Raw genomic sequence first — 17,763 nt, 5'->3', positions numbered from 1 at the left:
TGTTAGTTCTATTAAAGAATTTGTTACGGCTGAATAAAGTCAGACATGAGCAGGATTTGTTCCAACAATTTTTAATTCTTGTGCTCTTCTTGAATAGATTGCATGGTCCACAGCTCAAAATAATCCTTGTTTTATAGTGGGCCTTCATGCCCAGCCCCTCAATTTGTCACTGTTTGTAAAGAAGCTGTTTTAGCTCTCCATTTTATGCCAGCTTTCTTTTGATTGGCTTCTGCTGACAAACAGAGGGTTTGAACAGTAAGTGGGTGGGGCTTCTGTCCCATACATCTGGAACTGACCAAATTAAGGTTCTCTGATGGTCTTAGTTTAGGGCAGTCTGATGCCTGAGGTTCTAGCTCACTGGAAAACTCTGAAACTTGGTTGATGTTTAATATGAAAACCCATCATTGTCACCATATATAATTAAGTAAAAGTACAACAGGTCCATTAAAAAAAACAACTTGTCATATGAATGACAACAGTCAATAACAAATGTCCTATATCCATCTCCTGCCTCAGCTCTGAGTTTCCTTCAGTATAATCTCCAAATCAGGGCTGTGTGGGTACTGTGGTTCAGGTGACTCTGCCCAGGTAGACTGTGGGAGTCCATTAAGGCTGTTGGAAGGAAATGTGATGACTGCTGTGTCATTGAAGACGTCTATCAGATGAGATGGGCATGCAAGCTTTCTCTCCACACTAAAATCCACAGCCTTACTGATGTAGCTGTAGTCTCGCGTAAACTCTTTCTCGATCGTTCTGTTGGGGAAACAGACAGATGTCAACTTCATCTCCACTGCTCTTGCTTAAACGTTTACTCCATCGTCTACGTGTCGTCTCGTACAAACCTATCCCTCATCCCACTGAAGCTGTTTCCGATGATTATCATCAGAGGGAGACCCCGTGCACTCCAGTTCTTCCACAGAAGGTTGTTGTAGAGGGCTTTCCCACAATGCATCAGGTAAAAAAATGTGGGTTTTTCTACCAAACGTTTCCCCTCCTGAGCAATACAGACACAGAGGATCACACACTGTTTGCACAGTCTACTCCCCTAAACAATTTTGTAGTCCCCATTTTCAATATAAAATGGATAATAAATAATAATATAGTTGACATTTGGAAGAACTGTAAAGTTTTATGTACTATATGACACAGTTCTCTTTAGTATATGCCTATTAACAGTGTTTCACTTAATTACCAGGACACGAGGGAGCAACAACTGACCTCATTTTCTGAGAGTACAGTCAGACCCAGGTCTCTCAAAACATCTCTCTCTCCAGAAGAGAAGACTGGATCATAGACTGAGCAGTCCTTTAGAGGAATCTGAAGACATTAACAGGGAGAGACAGAATATGTATAACAAGCAGGGTCTAGTGTGAGTGTTTGTCATCTAACTGATGATGAAGCCTCCCCTGACCTGTCCTGCTTCCAGTAGAAGAAGCAACATGGCAAGCTGGTAGCGGGCTGAGACACAGGAGGCAAACGGACCGAGGCCATAACACACACACTCCAGCTGCTGGCATGTCCTGGGGATCCGCTCCGGCTGGTCCTCAGCGTCCTTGTCCGCTGGAGATTTGGAAAGAGATGCTGATGCCGCCACCAAGAGCTGCTCTAAAGGCAGAAACGCAATAACACACACAGCTGCAAGCCAGATGCTTGGTGGTAACCCCAACTTTCAAAGCAAAACCTACCCTTCCAATCGTGCCAAAACTCTTCGCATCTTAGTTCAGACCTGCAGAGGTAAAATAAAGGCAGAGTTATGGGACTGTGGTGAAGATGAGACGTCCGAGGTGTTGCTGCTGAGCTATTCTTGAATTTCATACATGGTATCTCTGATGCGTTTAACGGTTTTCCCGACGTCCAGCGACTCCTGGCCGCATGCTGCAGACACCTGAAGAGACTTTGAGCTCCTCGACGCACCTTTTCGTCGCCGAGCCACCTGCCACTCCCCTCCGGTGTCCGACATTTATGCTAACTTAGCACCAATATCCCTGCATATCATTTTTTTAAAAATCGTCCAATTATCAAAGGACAAAACGCATTTTTTCCCTTCAGTAGACAAGTGACTAACATATGGGAATATTTAGGGTGTAACACGCGTTTCCTCTTCCGGCGTTACGCCAAATTTGTAGTCCATCAAATAACATCCACCTGGTGGTGGTGTACGGTCATTAAATCACTATAGAAATAATGCACAGCTCGGTTGATTTAAAGAAACTGCGATATTTATTTTTATTTTTAAATATACTATTACTATATATAATTATGTATATTATTGTAAAGCAAACTAGAAATTGCCCCGTTGTTTTTAGCTAATTTTGTTTATTAATTCATTCTCATATAGGACTTTGCAGTGTGGTTTTATGTATTTTTGTATGTACTTATTTAATACTTTATTTAACCAGTGTGTCCCAAATTACAGATCATGATTCACTTTTATAGTGAAATCACTGCGACTTTTTTCTTTAATAATTTTTAGGTATTCATGTTCAAACATTGCCTCAAATTACTACGAAATAAAATAAAATTCTGAAAGTGGGTAGGCACATTTTTTTCTAACTAAATAAACAAATAAATACATTTTGAAATGCATTTAATATATTTAACATATGAAGCTTTTTTTAAACTAATAGTATGATGTAATATGAATTTCTATTAACCTGGGGAAAAAACAAAACTGAGTTTTATATACCGTGTTATTATTATTATTATTATTATTATTATTATTATTATTATTATTATTATTATTATTATTATTATTTACAACTGAAACGAACATTACTTCGCAAAGTCAATGAAATAAACGCATCTTTGCCCTTTCTACGCCAACAGTCATTACTAAGAACCAACGAAATATTTTAGAGGGGTACAGAATTTGGTGTAACACCATTATACCGGAAGTACTTGTGTTTTCGTGCACTAAACGAAGGAGCGTTAGTGTGGATTTCTTCTCATCGTTTTTGAAAGAAAGCATGTCCAATTGATCTCCACGCCGACCTTTATATAACTGTTCAGGTGCGTTAGAGAACATGGTGTTTGCACTGCTCTCAACACTCGAGATTATTACGTATAGCAAGACATTCATGCTGTAGAGGGTAACTAACCTTAGCTATAGCTAGTTATCGTTAGCTTACATTACGTTTTCTCCACAGAGATGAATTTGTTCGGTGTCGTTAGTGTCAACTAGCAAACCAAATATTTGAGATAGTGATGTGTATGTTTAAGACGCTTCTCTATAAAATAAAAATTTACTTTACATTTATACTGATCTAATTTTTGCGACACTGTTGCTGATCTGGAATCTGCAGCAATAGAGCCTCAAAGTGTGGACAGGCTGACAGATGAGGTCGGGTAGGATGTTCTCAGATAACGTTGCGGTCTGTAGTTAGAGTAGGGAGCAGGTGAAAGAGCCTGGACTGCTGGAGGTATGCTCTGGAGAACAGAGGACATGTGAGAGGATGAGAGAGAAATGGGTGTAAAAGTAACGACGAGGACGGAGAGTGGTTTGATATGGAATCCAAGATATTGAGCTGCTAGGCAGGAGGAAAAGAGGAAGACCACAGAAGAGATTCATAGAGGAAGTGAAGGAGGACATGTTGCTGTGCTAGAGGAGGATGTTAGGGACAGTGTTAGAGGATCTGCTGTGGCGACCTCTAAAGAGAACAGCTGGAATAAGAAAAATGTTATGTTTTATTATAATGTGTTTGATTTTGTTTTTCCCTGTGCTCTGAGCTACAACTCATTGCTTTAAACAGTAGATTGAGTTTGATCCGTTGCTATGGAGAGGGATGTATTTTATTATTCTGATCCCATGTCCAAGGGCTTTACCTAAACCTTTTCACAAGTAGAGCAAATTTATTTGAAATTACTTATGCGGAGTTTTTACATTTCTTTAAATTGTGATTTTGTTCATTATGATCTCCAGAGATGTCCATGTCACACCTATATGGGCGGAGAGATGAGGAGGAGGAGGGTGTTGAGGTTGAGAGCTTTGAGGTGACAGACTGGGACCTGGCCAACGAGTTCAACCCAGACCGCCACAGACACAGGCAGACCAAGGAACAGGCCACTTACGGCATCTGGGCTGACAGGGATTCAGACGAAGATGAGAGGCCCAGCTTTGGTGGCAAGAGGTGAGGCGTGGGTTTGTTTTTGCTGCTGCCCACAGCTTTAAAGTCTGCCATTAGTAGGAGATTGAGTTTGCTGTCTGTGTTTTCATTGCTAGATCTAAAGACTACACTGTCCCAGTGAACTTTGTGAGTGCTGGTCTGCGAAAGACGGCAGCAGAGGAGAAACAGCTGAAAGGGGAAGGAGGGTCTGATGACTCTGATGATGATGGTCCTGCAGCTCCTCCACCTTCTCGTGCACCCAAAAAACTCCAAATGGTAAATTTGGTTATGTGTGATTTGTTTGTGTGTACATTGCAGATAAATATCTCAAAGAAGTTTATAGGAACAATTATATGCTGAATTGTTTTGTTAGGGTAATTTCCGTGGGAATCAGTCACAGAGGTTTGCAGGTGGCATACAGTCTGGACATGGCATTGGCAGCTGGGAGAAACACACTAGGGGAATTGGGCAGAAACTACTGCAGAAAATGGGCTACCAACCAGGAAAAGGCCTGGGAAAGAATGCTCAAGGTAGGGTGGGAAAGGCTGAGAAGGCCACATTAATGAAGTATTTAAGAGTATTGTGTGTATTTCAGAGCTGATCTACTTTGTTTTTCCACACTCTCATTTGCTGCAGGTATTGTAAACCCTATTGAAGCAAAGGTTCGTAAGGGAAAGGGGGCAGTCGGAGCCTATGGAAATGAGCGAACCCAGCAGTCTCTCCAAGATTTTCCTGTGGTGGACTCTGATGAAGAGGAGGAAAAGGTACAGTGTGCACATAAATGTGCTTTTCCTTTTTCTATGTGTAAGCAGATGTTGAATTGTAGAGTCATTTTTTTACATTAATCTAAATTCGTGCTGATGTAGGAGTTCCAGAAGGAGCTGGGCCAGTGGCGTAAGGATCCTGCAGGGTCGGCAGGAAAGAAGAAACCGAAGTACTCCTACAGAACTGCAGATGAGCTCAGAGCTAAAGGCAAAGTGGCGGGGCGGGCTACAGCGGCATCTGCTGGGGAGCTGGCACAGGTCAAGGTATTAGTGCTTTTTTGTCCTTTCTCAGAGGTGTGTTATAAGGGCACTGTGGCTTGGCTGTATTTTTACAACAAACTTTAGCAGCTAAAGTTAATTGTAGTCAGTATTAGACTCTATGGGTGAAGTTGTTTGGTGTATCTATATAAGCACATGCACTCTGCTATTATTGTTTGTTTTTAACCTTTTTTACCCCATACCTGCCCCTGGTGCCTAGGTGATAGACATGACTGGAAGAGAGCAGAAGGTGTACTACAGTTACAGTCAGATATCCAACAAGCACAGTGTTCCTGATGAAGGTCCACCAAGCATGTCTACTCGGGATCAGAAGGGATCATGCTTTGCGCTCCCTGAGCTTGAACATAACCTTCAGCTGTTGATAGACCTTACAGAACAGGACATATTACAGGTATGAGGATACCAAAATTGTTTTTCCAAATATATTTGGCTATAACTAAGATAATGCCTCCTTATTAGATCAGCAAACTGGGGCTTCCTTTATAATTTAGCAGATTTTTACTATTTATTTTTTTTAATCTCTTTCTTTTTTCATATAACCCCGGTATAGTCTGCCAGACGTCTGCAGCATGAAAAAGATGTTGTTGTTTCTCTGAGCCACGAGTCAAGAGCCTTGCAGAACAGACTGGATACGGAGCAAGATGCCATCCAGAGAATGGAAGCTGTGCTGGCATTAGTGGAGCGTTTTCCATCTGGGGAGACACCACCAGGGGAGGGTCCTACTCTGCAGGTGCATATAAAAAGAGAATGGACTGAGCACCTACACCTTTTTAGAATTTTGTATTAGGTGTAAAGTTTCAAAGCAGTCTTCTGTCAGAAAATCATTTAAAAACCGGAGAATAAAACAACATAAAAACAAAATTGTGAAACAGAGACAAAGTGAGAACAGGATGGAAACTGAGTGCTTGCTCAGTTTTCATGTAATCATTTTAGTAATTTTTGGTTCTTCTCTTTGTTCAGGAGTGTGCTCGCATCTTTGAGACCTTGCAAACAGATTATTATGAAGAATACAAGATGATGGGTTTAGCAGACCTTGCTGTAGCTGTTGTTCATCCGTTACTTAAAGAAAAACTTCATTTCTGGGACCCCCTGAAGGTACATTTTTGCGAGTATATCTTTTAAGATAACTGCATCCTTTTTACATGTTAATAATTCTCTACCACATTTTAATTATTATTTCAGGACAGCTCTTACTGTCTGGAAGATATTGGTCAGTGGAGAGCAATCCTTGAATCTCGGGATATGCACTCCAGTGGCCCAGATTCAAATATGGATCCTTATCACAGGTAAATTTGAACACACAAACATATATTAGGTTGTGCTTTGTGTATTTATGTGAATAAATGTTGGTTATATGTGATCTAGCCCTTTTTTTTTTAACTACATGTGTCTGTAAAATGCGTGTGGTCTTTGTGTTTCAGACTCTTATGGGAAGTGTGGATCCCAGTGATGCGGACTTGCGTGTCAGGCTGGCAGCCTCGTATGGTCGGGCCGATGGTGGACTGTGTAGAAGTGTGGGCTCCTCTTTTGCCCCTGTGGATACTGGATCACCTGTTGGAGCAGCTGATCTTACCCAGATTACAGCGAGAGGCAAGTCACACACGCTGATAAAGAGAAATATTTTTGATTTGCTCCCATTATTTATGAGTGAAAAACTGTTTACTATATGCTATACTGACCTTATGCCTCCATCAGTATCAAAGGCAGTTTTGTCACATGTAAACCTCTCTCTTTGTTCCCTGTTTAACAGGTAGATAACTGGAACCCTTTAACTGACACGGTGCCTATCCACTCCTGGATCCACCCTTGGCTGCCTCTGCTCCAGTCACGTCTAGAGCCTCTTTATCCGCCAATTAGGAGCAAACTGTCCAACGCCTTGCAGCGCTGGCATCCCAGCGACGCCTCAGCTCGCCTCATCCTACAGCCGTGGAAAGATGTATTCACACCAGGTGCATGGGAGGCCTTCATGGTGAAAAACATCATCCCTAAACTAGGTATGTCTTCATCTGTGATGACGTCATGTGTGTGCTGGGAGGAAAATCGAAGGAGATGAGCCAACCTCTTATTAAAGTCAAGCCTTGCCTCATTAATTAGGTTTAGGCACAGGTGTAAGAAGTCAGAAGTACAGTTACCTATTTATTTGACTAGAGTGGATGTTTTAATTGTGACATTCAAAAGATGGGGATTTATAACATATACACTCAGTTTAGACCTGGTAAATACGATAAACAACTGAACAGAAGCTATAAATCGACAGGAAACTGCACCAGTGTGCCAAAGACATGAATGAAAATGAACCCCTCCACGTTTCCATTCTCAAGTAGCCCCACTGATATCTCTTCATGCAACTGCTGATCTTTCTCTCTGCAGCTTTGTGTCTGGAAGAGCTGGTTATCAACCCTCACCAGCAGCAGATGGAGCCATTTCACTGGGTCTTGGACTGGGAGGGCATGCTGTCCCCCTCTAGCCTCGTGTCACTGCTTGACAAAAACTTTTTCACGAAATGGTTACAGGTCAGTGAATTAAAATGTACTCAGAACTGAGCATTTTGGTGTTTCATATAATTGCTTTTTGGATTTTATACCTTTTGGGTTTGTTTTTTTTTTGCTTTTTGTGGATTATAGGTCCTGTGTTCATGGCTGAGCAACAGTCCCAACTATGAGGAAATCACAAAGTGGTACCTCGGCTGGAAAAGCATGTTTAGTGACGTCTTGTTGGCCCAGCCCCTCATTAAAGAGAAATTCAATGAGGCTTTGGACATCATGAACCGTGCGGTCTCCTCAGGCATAGGTTCGTACTCCACAGTCTGAAGATGTATAATAAACACACAAAAATGAGTATTACTCAAAGTATAACTTTCTTTTTTTCGTGTCATTTCAGGCGGTTATATGCAACCTGGAGCGAGGGAGAACATTGCATATCTCACACAGACAGAGAGACGCAAGGACTTCCAGTATGAAGCTATGCAGGAGCGCAGGGACGCCGAGAGCGTGGCCCACAGAGGGATCAGCGCCGGTGTGCCGACTAACTTTAAGGATCTCATCCAGGCCAAGGCAGAGGAGAACAACATCGTTTTCATGCCCTTAGTGGCTAAACGACATGAGGGAAAACAGCTGTACACATTTGGGCGTATTGTTATCTACATAGATCGAGGGGTGGTGTTTGTGCAAGGAGAGAAGACTTGGGTACCCACATCTCTGCAGAGTCTGATCGATATGGCAAAATGAGCGTGGACTGACATATTTAGGTCTGACAACTATAAGGAAAACAGGAAATATCTTTTGTTTTTAAGTAACTTCTCTAGCATATGTCTCTTTCTCTAAGAGGTCAGAATTGTGAATAAATAACTTTTGAATGCATGCTGACTCTCTTTATTGCTCAAAAATGAATTTTAAATACTGTACTTGTACAGTGAAAAGCACATATGTTTTCACATATTGCACATTTTTATACAAAAGCTGGTTAACGGTCACAGTGTTTATAATGTTCTCTTGATACACATACAAAAACAGTACTTATCTTCAATGTTTCTATTGTAACATCAACAGTTAAGTAATTGGAGTACATTTTTGGTGTTGTTCATTTTTCTTTTTGTCTGTGACAGCGTATTGGTCTGTGTGGAGGTGACCATTTATACCCACAGGTTAATTGGCTTTACGAGAGGCAAAAGACCTACCAAGTCTCACAAGAAAAGTGTCTCCTAAAAGAAATCCCTGCTGAACCTTAACGGACTGAAAAGCAGCTGAGCTGATCATAGTTTTCAACATTTAATCGTTTTAATAGAAAAAAGGAATGACTTGAAAAATAAGACTTGCACAAAAATAGCTTTAGCTTTTATTTATGTGCATAAGAACAAACAAACTTGCAGCATATTCGTCCATGATATGATTGTTAGCAAACCCTTAACTTGCAGTTTTAAGGTTACGTTTTTAGAGTAGCTTTAAGCATTATTCAACAGATTGAAACCCTATTTGTGAACATTAACAATGCGATACAAACGATAACAGGAAGGTGGCAGTTGCTGTTGCTTCCTCCTGTTTGAGGTGTTTTGGCACATCAGGGCTTCCGTTGGAAGTGGGCGCTTTGCGGTGTGAGCTGCGAGTTAGTTCATTTGTTCGTGATTAACGGTTTTGCACCAAGAAGGTATGTGAATATTTATATATACATATATAGTTGAACATAGCCTGTGGTTTATTTAACATCTAACATGTTTAATGTGGTTTAATGAGCCGCAAAACTAACGATTGCTATCCAATGAACTACCGTAGCACAGTGCTAACATTAGCCAGCTTGCTAACAGAAAGGTATTCACGGCTTTTAAGGTCATATTTTCCATTGTTATCCAGCTACTCATGTCGTCGGACGCCCTGAAAAAACGAAAGTCCAAGGTTCTCCGCAACGAAGGAGGAACCCCGGAGATGAAGCGGGGTCGGGCAGATGCGGACCAACAGGTAAAGTTGAGGAGAAGATACACGACTCCTCGATCACCTGTGTCATTATCAAAGTGGCTTTGGGCAGTAATGCACAGACGTTAGTATACATTTTAAAATTAAAGTATTTAGACCCTAATGTGCTAAGCAGTGTCTGCCCTTTAAAGTTGATACAGTTAAAGTGGTCCTTTTACACAAATACATCTTCTATCTGAATTAGATTTTCAAATGGAAAGCATAGAGACTGTTGAATCAAACAGCGAGACTCTTGTTTATAATAAACCTGGGTCATTTTCCCCCAAACCCACGATTTCCAACTTCTAACTTTAATGAGGTTGTTTCCACTTTTGTCGCAAAATTCTGATTTAATACTCTTTCAGTACAGGAGGAAGAAAAGCTCATATACTTTTGAAGTATTTACACTACTTAGTGTAGTGGTGCAGACCAACAGAGAGATGGGGACGCTGGATTTACATGGAAGCATGTTGGGAAAATGTGAAGAAACGAGCGAAAACGTAAAATGAGCAGCATCTGGCTGACATATCAATGATATGTCTGAGTGTCTAAAGGAGTCTCACAGGCCTGATTGTACACTTCAAGCCATTTATAATTCTTAACTTGTTAACAACACAAAACTGGAGCATCTGGGTGAAGAGCTACCAGATTTTTTTTCTGTAATCTTAAACTTCTTTATACTGATACAATACCTGCTTCACACTTTAGTCTAACAGTAACAAAAGTATCTTAACCTTGTAACTCTTCAGGAGCTGCACAGTGTTGTTGCATAATAAAAGTGAAATTGAAAAATATTTTCTACATGGGGTGTTCAAACTTTTTAATCACTTGCTAAAAGCTCCTTTTACCAGCATGTACCCGAATTAGTAATTTTCTTCCACAGTTTGCTCTTACTGTTAAACAGAACACAACTAACAAGTGTAGGTAGCATTGTTTGTTTGAGTCACTCGTTTATCTTTGGGCCGCACCTCACCAGCTGCTAGCATCTCCTCCTCACATACCTTTGTAGACTGGTTGTGCTCCATGATGTGTTTTTGCCTCAACCTTAATGGAAACAGAGAGTTTTTAAACCGCAGTTAAAATGATCCAGGAGGTCAGTTCCAGCTGAAGGGGTATATTCTGCCTGTGTGTTTTATAATGTGGATCCTACATTTTATCCTTAGAAATTTAGAGTTCACTCAACAGCTTTCAGCAATTTATAATGTTGTCTTTGTTCTGGATCTATACTGAAATACCTTTGAATGATTAGCAGTTTTAAAAAGGTGTTTTATATCCATCCTTTATACTGCAGCTCATCTCATCTCACAACATATTATAGACCAAAGTATGAAATGCAAAATATATCACCTTTAAGTCATATTTAACTTAGTCACACTTAGACCTCTCAGAGCAGTTAAATAAATGATATCAAGTTTAACCATGACTAATATCTTATAGTTATACATCCATCCTCTTCTGATTAGTGTTATCAGCCCCCACCCCCGTGTGAACCTTGTACTTAATATACATTTATGTCATATATTTACTTACTAATTTATATACTTTTTTTGGCCAGGATGTGCGTGTGTATCATGAGGAGGTGGAGCTTGATGGCAGGGACCCTCAGCAGGACTACATCCAATACAAAGAAACATGTCAGAGTCTGGCTAATCTCATGAGTGAGATCCAAGAGCTTAAGGCCAACGGAGCTAAGGACGGGGTAAGAATGTGTCATTATATGCTGATTTAATGGCAAACGATTCATGTACAGCAGACACCTTACACATAGAGTTTGTAGTATAAGTATATCTAAAGCACCATAACATTTGTGTCAATAATAATGAAGGGCAACTGGTTGTATGTCTCCTCAGTGTGCAGAGGTTGAGAAGAAACGTATGCAGAGCTGCATCCACTTCATGAATCTGAAAAAGCTCAATCGACTTGCTCATATGCGTCTAAAGAAAGGCAGAGACCAGACACACGAGGTAACTCCCACGCAAGTCTCAAGCACTCTCAAGTAAAACCAAGTAACAGCTTAGGTTACTATCACTCTTTCATTCGCTTACTAAAAAAAGTGCTGCCTCAAGCCTTAAACTTCAGTATTGTATTATGCATCTAAAAATATTTACTTAGAGTTTGCGAGTCAACTTTAACAATCTCTCTGTCTCTCCTCAGGCAAAACAGAAAGTCGATGTGCTGCACCTTCAGCTGCAAAATCTGCTGTATGAAGTCATGCATCTTCAGAAGGAGATCAGCAAGTGTCTGGAGTTCAAGTTAGTAAAAAAAAAGATTTCATTTAAAATTGCTCATTGGTTTTCCTAACTTGAACTTACAGAGAATAATTAGAATAGCGTTAGTTGCTTATTAGTTCCCTTGTTTTTAGTTTATACTTAGATTTTCAGAAATGTGTCACAGTAGTAATGAGTACTCGTTTCCATATTCCAGGTCTAAGCATGAAGAAATTGACTTGGTGAGTGAAGAAGAGTTTTACCAGGAGGCACCGCCGGAAATTTCCAGGCCTCAACTCACAAAAAATGACCCCCACCAACTCACACTGGCGCGACTGGACTGGGAGCTTGAACAACGGAAGAGGTATTTTAAAAAAAAAACAACAACAAACAAACCACAAGGCGCAGTGAAGGATTTGTGCCTGCACAAAGCGTTTGCAGCATGTTGTGTTTAAAAACTAATTTGCTAATGGATAATAGGGACACTGAACACTTGTTAAGAGTAGGGATGTGTATTGTTTAGGTTTTATCCGATACCGGTGCCAAACCGGTACTTTTGAAACGGTGCTTAAACGGTGCTCAAACCGTGCTTAAAGAATGGAGAACACAAAATTGGTCCAAAAAGCTCTCATGTTCAGCTGTTTTTTTTGTAAAAAGATAACAATGTTAGCCTTTTCTGCAGCTATGGGGCATATATGGTATCACTCTTGGCTGGAAGCAGTGCTTAAACAATGGAAAAAACACAAACTTTGTCCAAAAACCTCTCATGTTTAACTGTTTTCCACTTTTTCTTTGGCCTTTTTGGCCAGGGTGAAGGGAGTATCTGCCATCAAACAAGAAGACAGCCGCATGTAGCTATGATGATGTTTGCTAGTTCACCTTGCATGCATTAATGTAATAACGTGGTTAGCCTACTCAACGTAAATTACACACGGACAACATTAAGCTACTCACGCAGAGAAGAACGGCTGCTGCTGCATCATCATCCGTCATCATTTCTGCTGCACTGGCAGGGCTAGGGGCCAGGACTCTCCTCTTCGTGTTTTTGGGGGATGTTGCTAACTCCGGGTCCGATAACAGGCACCACACCCGCAGTAGATGTGCTCGGTGTGAGGTCTCGCAGCAAGCTATCAAATACGGCGCATTTCTCGGCTTTTAAAAAAAAAACGCTATGCGTCGCCAGGTGTTTCATCGGATTTGAGGTGTTACCTCCTTTGACAGTATCACAGTATCAGCTTAAAGCACTTGTTGCAGGCTGCTGAGTTTGCATATTTTGCTGTGAAGTACAGCCAGACTTTTGACCGCTTCGCCTTGGGCATTTTTAATATGTAGTTCTGCTCTAAAAGAACGTACGTACCTGGACCCACCTACTATCCTCGGAAACGTAAAATGATTGGCTAGAATTCGAAGTGTATGACATCTCAGGGAAAAAAAGCACCGAAATAAAGCACCGAAATGTGCGCTGCTTTTCGGTCTGGTTACTACCATTTATGTCAGAACCGGTGCCATCATGGCACCGGATACCGGTACCCATCCCTAGTTAACAGTCTATTGTTGGATGCAGGTTGGCAGAGAAATACAAGGAATCACTAGCGTCGAAGGAGACAATTCAGAAGAGCATTGAGGTGAAGAAGGAGCATCTGAGAAGCTTGCAGCCAGGTCTTAATGCCATCATGCAGGTATCATTGCTGTGTTAATTCATAGTTTGTAATCTAAAGAAAAGCTCAGCGGTGTTTTGTACTTGTTGAGGTGAATTTTTAACTGCCGTGCCAACAGTTACACCACATATGCCTCCTATGTATGCTCACAGGCCTCCCTCCCAGTCCAGGAGTTCCTGTCTATGCCTTTTGAACAGACTCAGAAGCAGACGGAGATTGCCCGCCATCTGCCTCCACCTCTCTATGTCCTGTTTGTTCAAGCAAATGCTTATGGCCAGGCGTGTGGTGAGTAAGAATGAGAGACAATGATGTTTTCCAAGACAAAATATTCGTTTTTCTTTAAAGGATTGAAGTTTGGATCGCTTTGATTTTATTGCAGACAAGAACCTGATTGTCTCAATTAGTGGTGATGTAGATGAGGCCAAAGCCCTGTCCAAACCTCCAGAAGATTCCCAGGGTACAAAGGCACACATTTAATCTATGTATAACACACAGACGACTCATTTTGGGATTCATCAACAAACTTAAAACTGTGTATTCTGGTTTTATTCAGATGATGAGAGTGATTCTGATGCAGAGGAGGAGCAAGAGAAAACTGTGAGTATCTGGCACTGCTTTACTCATGAACGAACACACACACTCAGGACACTGAGGTCTATTGTTAGTTAGTATACAAATCACTGCTCTGGACACATGAACTGTCTCTGAAGCCATAGCTGTCATGCATTGAGTGGCAGCTATTGATCGGAGTGGCAGTGGGGGTGTTCTGGGAAATATTTACCGAGAATGGCTCTGTGACTGTAACCGGATCTTAGGTTTGTATTTGATTGCAAATACAGTGTGTATTTCTTTTGTTCTATCTCCATATTTGAGCTCATCTGGAGCACTGTTTGCTTTTCAGGCTTCCTTTCGGTATTCTTTTTAAATGTGCTTGCAGGGGGCTAAGATTTTAGAGATGCTTTGTCACTGGAATTACGTCTTTTATTTATTATTTTTTTCTTTTTTTTTGTCTTTTTATTCAATTGCTTTTTATTGTCCATTTGACAGAAGAGAAGAAGGCCAACTGCAGGTGGCCAGCTGGATGATAAAAGACGAGAGATGCTGAAGAGGCACCCTCTGTCCCTAGGCATAGACTTGAAGTGTAAAGGTAACTCTTTCTCTGTGCTTCATGTCCTTGTTGGCAAAATCATTCTCTGTATTCACACAGCATCCTTCAACCCAAATATTTGCAGCCCCTTTGTGCTCCAACCCTTGTAACGTGACCATATATATATGGTGCTGTGCAACTGTACACCTATCAGATGGCATGTGAAACAAAGCAACTGTGGCTGTGACATGACACCACTTGACCCTTGTGTTCCCTCTGCTGGCGATATATGGAATACAGTGACAGATTATAGGGAGATCTGCATTGCAGGCGTAACTCTACCTAAGGGGGGGTGGAGTGAGGAAGTGAGGGGGAGGCCGAGGGATGGAGGTGAGAAAGATGCTTGCAGCCTTGTAGTTCTGCAGCACCTACAACATCTTGTAAGCAGTTTTTCTCATCACTGCTCTTTGTCTGACTTCTGCTTTTATTTCTGGAGCCCCTCCTTTCCTCAGTTATCCTCACTGCTGCCAGCTGCAGCATTCGGTCTAGTGCAGTAAAAGCAAAAAGTGAGCGGTGTAGGTGTGAGTGAGTGACAGTGTGTCACTGAGTTCACCGTGACTGCAGGGAGTGCAGCGAGAATGATGACCATCGGTGTAGTGGGTATCCCATAGGTGCCATTAGCTGCTGCTATGACCAAGGCCTGTTATTGCTCTGTAATGCGCTGCAGTGTAATATAAACCCAGAGGAGCTATCGCTGGCAGGATTAATGAAAATATTGAGTAGAGAGAATATAAGATTAAGATAGCAATCCATTAGTGTAACACCATGTGTTGTCTTCCTTGTGTCTACAGATGGCAGTGTACTCCATCTTTACTTCTACTACCTGATGAATCTGAACATTATGACTGTCAAGACCAAAGTGTCCACCTCCACCGATCTCAACACAGCCATCAGCGCAGGGTATGTGTGTAAACGTAAGGATTTGGCTCTCTCTCTGACCATGACAGCCTTATAAAAAAACCTAACAATGACTTTTTTCCCCCCAGGGAGCTCCTGAAGTCAGACACTCTCCTCAGCTGTCTCTACACCAGCGACCAGGGACGAGAAACACCCAATCCAGCTAATCGCTACCAGTTTGATAAAGTCGGGTAAGGAAGTAATGTTCATGGTTGATGTGGTGTGTACTGGATTACAGCTGGCTGAATTAACCTATAAGTTATTTTTAGGATCATTTCCTTTGGCGATTATGTGGAGGAGCTGGGCCATCCCTACATGTGGGTTCAGAATCTCGGAGGACTTCATTTTCCTAGTGACGCTTCGGAGGTGCGTGTGTGCTAACCTCAAGTATACAGCATGTGTTACAACTGTATAATGTTAACTTTTGCTAATTTTTTTTTAGGGTGTGCGCGTGGGTAGTTCACTGAGTGCGAGCCACATGGAGAACACCATGAAGCTGCTGAGGGGACGAGTCCAGTCCCGCTTGGCTTTGCACAGACAGTTTGCCTCTTTAGGTATGTTATTTGATTACAACCTTGCACACTGAATCATCCTAATGAAGAGATTGTTAAGTTTGTTTGTGTTCCCGTCATCAGAACACAGCATCATCCCCATCTCCAGCGAGTGTCAGCACCTTTTTCCTGCCAAGATCCTTTCCCGTTTGGCACGTTGGACCACAATCACTTACCAGGAGTACTTGGTAAGTGAAAGCAAATTGTCAAACGATTGTACTCAAATGTAAAGAAAGCATTAGTTAGAAGTGTGACTGATTTTGATATTTCCTTTCTTTTGCAGGAATTTCCATATACACGTCATGTGACTGAAGCTGGGCTGGCAAAGGAGACTGATCTGTACTTTATGGGAGTGGTTGAAAGAGGCACAGGTAAATCCTGTCGCTGACAGCATAACTGAATATTGCTGATGTTTTTTTTGTTTGCTTTGAATGTGATTCTATACGCAAACTCATCTGTGTCCCTTTCAGCTCGTCTTAATGCTGCAGTGGTGCTGAGTCCCAGATACCCAGAGATATCTCCTGTCTTCTCCCTCTCTCTGAGCTGGAAGGGAGAGCGCAGCGGACGCACCGACGACAACCTCCGAGTATGAACATTTCAAAACCTCTCAATATGATTGTTTATAAATACAAGTCATTTTTCACTTTTTGACTCCCTTTTTCACTTTTAAGGCCATGGAGAGCGAAGTTAACGTGTTCAAAAACGAACTACAAGGACCACGTCCTGGGCACCAGCTCCTGACCAATCAGTTTGCACGACTGTGCGTCTGCCTGGATGTTTATTTGGAGACAGAAGGACAAGACGACAGCGTGGAAGGACCGCGAGAGTTCCCCCGTGAGAAGATGTGCCTACGCACTGTCAGGTACAGTTAGAGAAAGAAGTGGGAAACTTTTTGATACATTTGGTGAAAGATTTTATCTCTGACCACCGGTTTGTCTCGTTCAATTCAGGGGTCCTAATCGTCTGAAGCCGTTCAAGTATAACCATCCTCAGGGTTTCTTCAGTCATCGCTAAAATTTGTGTGCACATAATTGTGTGTGTGTGCGCGCGTATGTATATAATTCTCCTTCTGTAGTTTATCACTCTTAACTCCCTCAAGATTACCTTTGTGACTCTTTGACACACAAGTATCCTTTTTAAACACTTCATACCAGTTTGAAAATAAAAGAACATCCTATTTTCTGGAATGAGTTTGTCTTTTTTTGTCTTCCTTCGCTGTGTACAGACTTTGTTGTGCACACAAAATGTTTCTGTTTTATCCCCTTTCCTTCCTCTCCACCCTCACCTCTCTGAGTGCTGCTCTATTTATAGGTGTCGTCTGAGCTTGCTGATTATTATGCCATTGTGGTTCAGTGCTGGATATAGCTGAGTCATTTCCACAGAGGATCTCTCGCATTGAATAAAATATTTGGGCTATTGTCTGCTGTTAGCCTTTGACTTCTCATTTATCATCATAGTTTCAGTAAAGAGCAACAGGTTTTCATGTAGGATACTGATCCTCAATTTCTGACTTGATGCTAAAGTCAAGGAAAACGGTCATTTAATGATTAGCTAGCTTTAGCTTTATAGAAGAATCTCTCCTTTGCTCTTGTGTGTTGCAGCAAAGATCCAGCAGCAGGTAATCGAATCTAGGAATTCAATGCTGCACTGATGCGTGGAAATAATGTCTGTAATTGCAAGAGAAAGGAAGCATTACTTATTGGAAAATGGGC

General features: G+C 41.6%; 3 protein-coding genes across 6 annotated transcripts; 2 read left to right on the top strand and 1 right to left on the bottom strand.

The window, feature by feature from the left end:
* Positions 1-61: 61 nt before the first annotated feature.
* srrd (SRR1 domain containing) lies at positions 62-2,088 on the bottom strand. 2 transcript variants are annotated; one of them, XM_085474153.1, is made up of 6 exons: positions 1,818-2,088; positions 1,686-1,726; positions 1,412-1,605; positions 1,219-1,317; positions 843-994; positions 62-753 (listed from the first exon to the last, which is right to left on the bottom strand). In XM_085474153.1, the coding sequence occupies exons 1-6, from the start codon at positions 1,958-1,960 to the stop codon at positions 513-515; spliced, it is 870 nt and encodes a 289-aa protein (XP_085330279.1). In that variant the 5' UTR covers positions 1,961-2,088; the 3' UTR covers positions 62-512. The 2 variants fall into 2 exon arrangements, with proteins under 2 accessions (XP_085330279.1, XP_085330280.1); XM_085474154.1 differs by having other exon boundaries at positions 1,412-1,560.
* Positions 2,089-2,875: 787 nt separating this feature from the next.
* tfip11 (tuftelin interacting protein 11) lies at positions 2,876-8,505 on the top strand. 3 transcript variants are annotated; one of them, XM_085475288.1, is made up of 15 exons: positions 2,876-3,009; positions 3,920-4,127; positions 4,220-4,379; positions 4,477-4,633; positions 4,740-4,867; positions 4,970-5,131; positions 5,346-5,537; positions 5,697-5,876; positions 6,107-6,241; positions 6,329-6,432; positions 6,568-6,736; positions 6,897-7,140; positions 7,517-7,659; positions 7,771-7,936; positions 8,027-8,505. In XM_085475288.1, exons 2-15 carry the CDS (start codon positions 3,922-3,924, stop codon positions 8,371-8,373), a joined length of 2,493 nt encoding a protein of 830 aa, XP_085331414.1. In that variant the 5' UTR covers positions 2,876-3,009; positions 3,920-3,921; the 3' UTR covers positions 8,374-8,505. The 3 variants fall into 3 exon arrangements, with proteins under 3 accessions (XP_085331414.1, XP_085331415.1, XP_085331417.1); XM_085475289.1 differs by lacking the exon at positions 2,876-3,009 and adding an exon at positions 3,050-3,089; XM_085475291.1 differs by lacking the exon at positions 2,876-3,009 and adding an exon at positions 3,365-3,676.
* Positions 8,506-9,202: 697 nt separating this feature from the next.
* thoc5 (THO complex 5) lies at positions 9,203-17,238 on the top strand. The gene is made up of 20 exons (XM_085475287.1): positions 9,203-9,289; positions 9,493-9,597; positions 11,147-11,290; positions 11,442-11,555; positions 11,746-11,843; positions 12,016-12,162; positions 13,363-13,477; positions 13,609-13,741; positions 13,836-13,913; positions 14,010-14,053; positions 14,504-14,603; positions 15,395-15,503; positions 15,590-15,691; positions 15,770-15,866; positions 15,943-16,054; positions 16,136-16,239; positions 16,335-16,422; positions 16,522-16,637; positions 16,723-16,913; positions 17,002-17,238. The coding sequence occupies exons 2-20, from the start codon at positions 9,499-9,501 to the stop codon at positions 17,063-17,065; spliced, it is 2,055 nt and encodes a 684-aa protein (XP_085331413.1). The 5' UTR covers positions 9,203-9,289; positions 9,493-9,498; the 3' UTR covers positions 17,066-17,238.
* The last annotated feature ends 525 nt before the right edge of the window (positions 17,239-17,763 follow it).

This window comes from Copadichromis virginalis, linkage group LG12 (assembly GCF_057382275.1).
Source record: "Copadichromis virginalis isolate Kocher_CV1m ecotype Utaka linkage group LG12, C_Virginalis_male_GT1.1, whole genome shotgun sequence".
Taxonomy (NCBI): domain Eukaryota; kingdom Metazoa; phylum Chordata; class Actinopteri; order Cichliformes; family Cichlidae; genus Copadichromis; species Copadichromis virginalis.
Note: the sequence above shows the minus strand (reverse complement) of the source record. Positions and strands in the feature narration are given on the sequence as shown.

What these genes read in the sequence shown, in the direction of transcription:
- tfip11 (XM_085475288.1), top strand. Translation starts at nt 3,922, where the DNA reads ATGTCCATGTCACACCTATATGGGCGGAGAGATGAGGAGGAGGAGGGT. An exon ending in GGGAGGGTCCTACTCTGCAG is followed by an intron (nt 5,877 to 6,106) that starts GTGCATATAAAA and finishes CTCTTTGTTCAG; the next exon opens with GAGTGTGCTCGCATCTTTGA. An exon ending in TACCCAGATTACAGCGAGAG is followed by an intron (nt 6,737 to 6,896) that starts GCAAGTCACACA and finishes CCTGTTTAACAG; the next exon opens with GTAGATAACTGGAACCCTTT.
- srrd (XM_085474153.1), bottom strand. Translation starts at nt 1,960, where the DNA reads ATGTCGGACACCGGAGGGGAGTGGCAGGTGGCTCGGCGACGAAAAGGT. An exon ending in TTCTACTGGAAGCAGGACAG is followed by an intron (nt 1,318 to 1,411) that starts GTCAGGGGAGGC and finishes TAATGTCTTCAG; the next exon opens with ATTCCTCTAAAGGACTGCTC. An exon ending in CTGTACTCTCAGAAAATGAG is followed by an intron (nt 995 to 1,218) that starts GTCAGTTGTTGC and finishes TGTATTGCTCAG; the next exon opens with GAGGGGAAACGTTTGGTAGA.
- thoc5 (XM_085475287.1), top strand. Translation starts at nt 9,499, where the DNA reads ATGTCGTCGGACGCCCTGAAAAAACGAAAGTCCAAGGTTCTCCGCAAC. An exon ending in GGGCAGATGCGGACCAACAG is followed by an intron (nt 9,598 to 11,146) that starts GTAAAGTTGAGG and finishes TTTTTTGGCCAG; the next exon opens with GATGTGCGTGTGTATCATGA. An exon ending in TGCTTATGGCCAGGCGTGTG is followed by an intron (nt 13,742 to 13,835) that starts GTGAGTAAGAAT and finishes ATTTTATTGCAG; the next exon opens with ACAAGAACCTGATTGTCTCA.